The sequence below is a fragment of the Liolophura sinensis genome, chromosome 5 (genome assembly GCF_032854445.1).
Source record: "Liolophura sinensis isolate JHLJ2023 chromosome 5, CUHK_Ljap_v2, whole genome shotgun sequence".
In the NCBI taxonomy this organism is placed as follows: Eukaryota; Metazoa; Mollusca; class Polyplacophora; order Chitonida; family Chitonidae; genus Liolophura; species Liolophura sinensis.
Window position 1 is genome coordinate 19268982 of NC_088299.1, and position 6389 is coordinate 19275370.

Consider the following 6389-nt stretch of genomic DNA (forward strand, 5'->3'; position numbering starts at 1 on the left):
TGTTTCATAGCAATATTTATAGGTCCTGTCATCGGTGATGCCAAGCCATGAACCTTCCGACCACAGCTGTCACATCCGCTATCCCCAGCGGACAGTTGTGGTCAGTTTAGAGCCGGCTAATTTTGCTATTTAGAGAAAATGCCCGTTGTAATTTAAAAAAAAGTGAGCGCCGTTGCAAAGGTCACGTGAGCGGCGCGTGTCGGGCGCTCGTGCCTTGCTTTGTCCTATGCCCTGTCAAGTTTCAGGGCTGCAGTCACGTGAAGGTGTCACCCAAGTCGTCCGTCATACAAACGCCCTAAGCCTATTTTCGTTGTCAGAGTAGCGTGAAGCGCGCAGTGTTAGCGGAACAAATTCTTGTTTTGTGGACATACTGTTGAAGATAACGACTATCAATTCTTAAGTTTGTAAGATCTAAACGCATCCTTCGAGTTTCCAGGCGGCTAAATTACTAGCCGACACGGAATGTAACACATTTGTCGCTAATGCTGTGTTTTTCATTAACTGATTGGTAATAAGGCCTATCACAAAGACTGATTTTTCTGCTGCATGTAACTACAACACATAGTTACCGAAGACCTTTCCATTAAATGTGCACGTATTTCTTTTTACATCATTTAAATGCACTTTTATGAAATTTATTTGGTTGGCCTTTTACGCCGTACTCGAGAATATTTCATTTAAACGGCAATAGCCTGAATTAGAGTGCATAATGCTGGCCGCCGCTGTATAAGTGAAATATTCTTGAGTACGTTGTAAAACACCCATCAAATAAATAAATGCGCGGCAGGCAAAACGAAATATTAAATTTGGTTATACACAATGTAACAGAATAGTATGTTTTCCTTTCAGTGTGAATCTATTGCATTTTCATACTTTTCTGAGAACCATTAATTTACACGCCACTGTGTCAAGTGTCTTGAAACAGTTTCGATAATATTCGTATCAGTTCATCGTTTCAGTGTGACAGTTTTCCGTGTGGAAAATGTTTGCCCAGTGACACCCAATATATCCTGTCCGTGTTAGTTGTAGGTCTTTTCATCTCGAAGACAACTTAATTGCGAGATATTCACATGGTATAAATGCTGACTATTGCAGTGTCGACAACGACCTATATTCCTAGTCAACATGGCGGACGATTTTACACTGGAACATCTCTACTTCCGGATCCGGTGAAATCAAGAATGATCCCAGTTCCGGAGAGCATGAAGGAGGGTTTGTACCGGGTGCATGGACTGCCTGCACCCGACAGCCGGCGACCCTTGCTCTACTCACAGCCAGGGCCGACAAGATTCATCGGTAACTTTTCATTTGAGTGTTTTGTCTTTCTTTTTTCTTTTTTTTCGTGTGAATAGCGCTCACGACAAGCTCATTATAACCTTATTATGTCTGTAATATGAGCTCGTGCAGAAAACTGCACATGCATTGATTAAAAAAAATAAAAGAAAACATATATTTCCCTAAAGATTTGTATTAAGTTGTTATAATTACTCGTGTGTAAAATTATAGCAACAAAGTGATTAAACTGTAACGTAAAGCACACAAGTGGGTAACAGGTGCCCCTTTCCATGACTATATAAATATATATAACCGGTCGTACAGTACGCTAAGGTCCTCGTCGTGTTTTCTCCTTCCTTCCTTTTAGGCGCAAGGCGACGCTTTACAGGGCAAGATTTGCATGTTATCAGATAGACACATGATCTCGTGTCAATCCCATCATGCTGCTGCATTTTGCTGTCAGTTTTGTTAGCCAGAAATGATACAGACAATATTGAAACCCCACTCCCGTTCACTAGTCAGTTCACTTTTGACATACTCACACCATATATGGTACAAGGCTGGTCATATGCCTAACCAGTCAAACATAGGTATGAGCTGGTTCAGATGTAAATTTTCGCTAGATGTTTGCTGGCTTTCTTACATCATGCATACAGATAGGGAAAGTTTGATGTCGACTGGTTTAATTATGAATTTTGTCCTCATGTTTGCTTGACATAATTATGTCATGCAGATAGTAAAACCTTGATGTGGACGAGTTCGCTTGTTATCTCTTTTTCCTGATCTGGGGTTAAATGTTGTGCCATGTTAGTTTAAGACAACGTAACATGAAACAAAAGATGTACGCGATTGATTACTATCAAGTAAATCAGCAAGCGCTTTTACTCATATTCAGAACCATTGCACACCATTAAGAGCAATCAAACATTTGATTTATAAATTGATGTTTGTGGAGCATATTGAAATATCAAGTCTCACGATATCAAATGCATTTTTATTTTGGGGAATCTCTTTATCGGTGAGAAATACTAACATGAATATATGTTCAAATTTCTGTTCAAAATATGAACACGAAGTAAAATGCAACAATTTCCTTCATTCCTAAAATATTTTTCTTTCCTTGAAGAAGGCCACAAAAATAAACCACTTTGTTTTCAGGTAAAGTTTTACTGTAACTGGGTTATCGGGCATAGATTCTCACATTTTTAGTTCAGTGTACACTAGCTTAAATTGCCACCTGAAATTGTTCTATATTATAATTTTGACAGGCCGTTACTATGACAACCCTGCCTTCCGCCACGGCGCCATTGGTGGTAGTAAGCCAAAGGTGGCCACACCCGCCGTCGTCTCCAAGATCGAGCAGTACAAGCAAGAAAACCCAACGATATTCGCTTGGGAGATTCGAGACAGGCTACTTGCTGACGGTAAGGACTGCGTTATTGTTTGACATGCTGTGTTTGGTAACTCTTGTTGCACACCTTTTTTTTTTGGTACCTAACTGGTACCTTTGTTCTTAATGGGTTTGTAAGCTTCCAGTACAACACATATCTTGTGCTCTTATAGACACATGTTTGCGTTCAAAACAGATCCTGTGCGTATCTGTGTTACACTTAATTCAGCACATTTTGGTAACAGCTTGTGTTGAGGCTCGGGCACTCGCTGGCGGATAGGGGTAAAGCATTTGCTCTATTGCACTGTTACGGCCTTGGTCATTGAGGTCACGTGTTCCAAACCATCCATCTTTGATTCGACTGTCACTTTATGTCACAAGCTTTTCAAATTTAATATTAATTTGAAATTATTTAATAACTTCATGGACAAACCGATTTTTCCGGTAATGGTAATGACAATGTCACTGTTAATGCTGTGATAACTTAATTTTATTTCACAACGACTTAGTAAAACCAGCCACGAATGTTATTTCACCAGTGTCAAACAAACTATGTCTATTGTATTATTTTTGTATAAAAATATCTATATTTATATTTGAAAAACATGTCTGTGTGGATATGTATGAATTTCCCGTGTGCTATGGTTTCCACCACCGGTAAAGCTGTCAGTCGCCATGTATTTGAAATTCTTGCGTTAAACACCTTGGCCAAATTTAATAAGTAACACATTAATGCACCAAGCTCTGAAGCTAATGTGACACGTACCTTGTTTCTATAGGTGTGTGCACACAAAACAATGTTCCAAGCGTCAGTTCTATCAACCGGATATTACGGAACAGAGTGGCCGAGCGGGCAGCTGTGGAGTACGCCAGACTCGCCAGCCAATCACTGTACGGCTTCTATCACCCCATGTGGTCATTTCCGCCTCAGCCAACATCGCCTTTTCTCACCTCTCCAATCATCCCTGACATGACATCACCAGGTCACATGACTTCACACCCAAGTTCACCATTTTATTGGCCCAGGGACCAGACGACAACAGACAAAGAAGAACGAGACTGTAACGGTTAGTGAATGATTTAAAGATCATTGGGAACATTCATAAATCTCAAAATCACAAAATATTTCGTAACTTATTTTCAGAATTTCAAAATGATGTTACCAGGAAAGATGACTTCCGACGTTTTGTGAAAGAGGCACCAGTCCAGTGATCTTTTGAACGAAATGTGAGACTAGCATTACATCAGCGAGAGGGGACATTTGAACGAAATATGAGACTAGCATTACAACAACGACAGGGGACATTTGAACAAAATTTGAGACTAGCATTAGAACAGCTGGGGGGTGGGAGGTGAATGAAATCTGAAACTAGCATTAGAACAGTGAGAGGGAAGGGGCATTTGAACGAAATCTTAGACTGGCATTACAACAGTGGTGGGGGGGGGGAGGGCGATTTGAAAGAAATCTGAGACTAGCATTACAACAGTGGGTGGGGGGGGAGGGGGATTTGAAAGAAATCTTAGACTGGCATTACAACCGCGGGTAGGGGGGATTCAACGAAATCTGAAACTGAGACTAGCATTACAACAGCGGGGGGGGGGGGGGGGGGGGGGGTGAAAGAAATCTGAGACTAGCACTACAGCAGCGGGGGGGATTTGAAAGAAATCTGAGACTAGCTTTAGAACAGCGAGTGGGGACGAAATCTGAAACTAGCATTAGAGCAGCGAGTAAGAAGAAAAACAAAACAAAATACCACACGATAAAGAATAATAAGTACGTTATCTCCAAGAACAACAAAAAACGCCGTGTTTCCAAAGAAGTTGGGTCATTCAGTGCTGGTCACAGCTACAAGTCTTTATATTGTAATATCCACCTCAATCTTGATCGTTCCGCAGGTAACACAGGACGTCTGTGTTCAGAAGACGACATGGACGAGTCCAACGCCCAGAAACTCCGCCGGAACCGCACTACTTTCACGGCCGAACAGTTAGATATCCTTGAGCGAGAGTTTCAGCGGACGCATTACCCCGGAGTGAGTACCAGGGAGGACTTAGCGAGGAAGACAGATCTATCTGAGGCCCGTGTACAGGTACCTCAGCTTTGTATATACTTATCTATATACTTATATATTTGGTTGTTGACTACCGCCATATACTCACGAATAATTCACTAGTACGAGAAAAACAGCCTGTCTTTGGCAAATCACTGAGGAACTTTCCTACACGGACGCACTCCATATTGCCGGAAGATAAGTGGTCTTGAACGAACCTTAAATTTTACAAACTGTCCCAATTAAGACATTAACATCGCTAATCCATACAAACTAGTTATCTTCTCCTTGTATTTCAGGTATGGTTTTCCAATCGACGCGCCAAATGGCGACGCCATCAGAGGCTGCATCTTTTGCAGAACGCCGACGCAATCTTTCGGCCCTATGCGCAATTTTGTTTGCCTCCGCGTCACTTGCTGTTTCCCGCCAGTAGCTCGAGTTCCCGACATGACGTTTCTCCTCCACTGTCCCCCGGGATGGACAGGATCAGTGTTGGGGACAGGTCGCCTCTCTCCTCGCCCGACATAGAGGATAAGTCCACAGGACTGATGTCGGACAGTGTATCCAGACCAACTTCCAGTCTAAACCTAGGCAGTGAGCGTTCGGCTTTTGAGAAACCTGTGAGACACAAGAGAGACTAGTTCTTCATGACTGCATGCGAAACACAGGAGAGAGTCCTGCATGGCGGCACGTGAAAGACCATAGACTGATTGAGACTCCATGATTAGATGTAAACCACAAGAGACACTAATGCTACATGTTTACATGTGAATCACGAGAGAGACTAATGCTACATGATTGCATGTGAAACACGAGAGAGATTAATGTTACATGATTGTATGTGAAACACAAGAGAGACTAATGCTACATGATTGTATGTGAAACATAAGAGAGACTAATGCTACATGACTGTATGTGAAACACATCAGAGACTAATCCTCCATGCTTTATGTGCGAAACACGAAAGAGGCTAATGCTACGTGATAGCATTTGAAACACAAGAGAGACTAATCCTCTATGCTTTACGTGCGAAACACAAAAGAGACATCAGGACTGCCTATGAAAACAAGAGGGGTTACGTCTTCTCATGAAAATTGCAGCGCTTGTAAAATTCCCTCTTTTCAAACATGCTGAAAAGCTATGTCATTAAGCGCTACAGACTGTCTCAGTCTGTCTGTCAGTAACAATGTTTCATTCATATTCATTCTTAATGAGTGTTAAATAGTTTTTTCCACATGGTTGCGTTCATCTATTGCATGTTGCCTGTGCGTGACAATGAGCAAGTTTTGGTGGACACGCAAGGCATCTGGATGCAAACAGCACATACACACTTGTTAATGCAGCCAGCACAAGCTTACCAGCGCGTGTGTATGCAAACACCACATGTATATTTGGTAATGCGACCAGCACGAGCTTACCAGCGCGTGTGTATGCAAACAGCACATGCACACTTGGTAATGCAGCCAGCACAAGCTTACCAGCGCGTGTGTATGCAAACAACACATGTACATTTGGTAATGCAGCCAACACAAGCTTACCAGCGTTTGTGTATGCAAACAACACATGTGCATTTGGTAATGCAGCCAACACAAGCTTACCAGCGCGTGTGTATGCAAACAGCACATGTATATTTGGTAATGCGACCAGCACAAGCTTACCAGCGCGTGTGTATA

At 42.1% G+C, this 6389-nt stretch overlaps 1 protein-coding gene across 1 annotated transcript; it reads left to right on the top strand.

Moving 5' to 3' along the window:
- Positions 1 to 1079: 1079 nt before the first annotated feature.
- On the top strand, positions 1080 to 6090 carry LOC135465537 (paired box protein Pax-6-like). Its single transcript, XM_064742775.1, has 5 exons — positions 1080 to 1296; positions 2436 to 2699; positions 3445 to 3732; positions 4562 to 4755; positions 5016 to 6090. The coding sequence occupies exons 1-5, from the start codon at positions 1080 to 1082 to the stop codon at positions 5355 to 5357; spliced, it is 1305 nt and encodes a 434-aa protein (XP_064598845.1). The 3' UTR covers positions 5358 to 6090.
- The last annotated feature ends 299 nt before the right edge of the window (positions 6091 to 6389 follow it).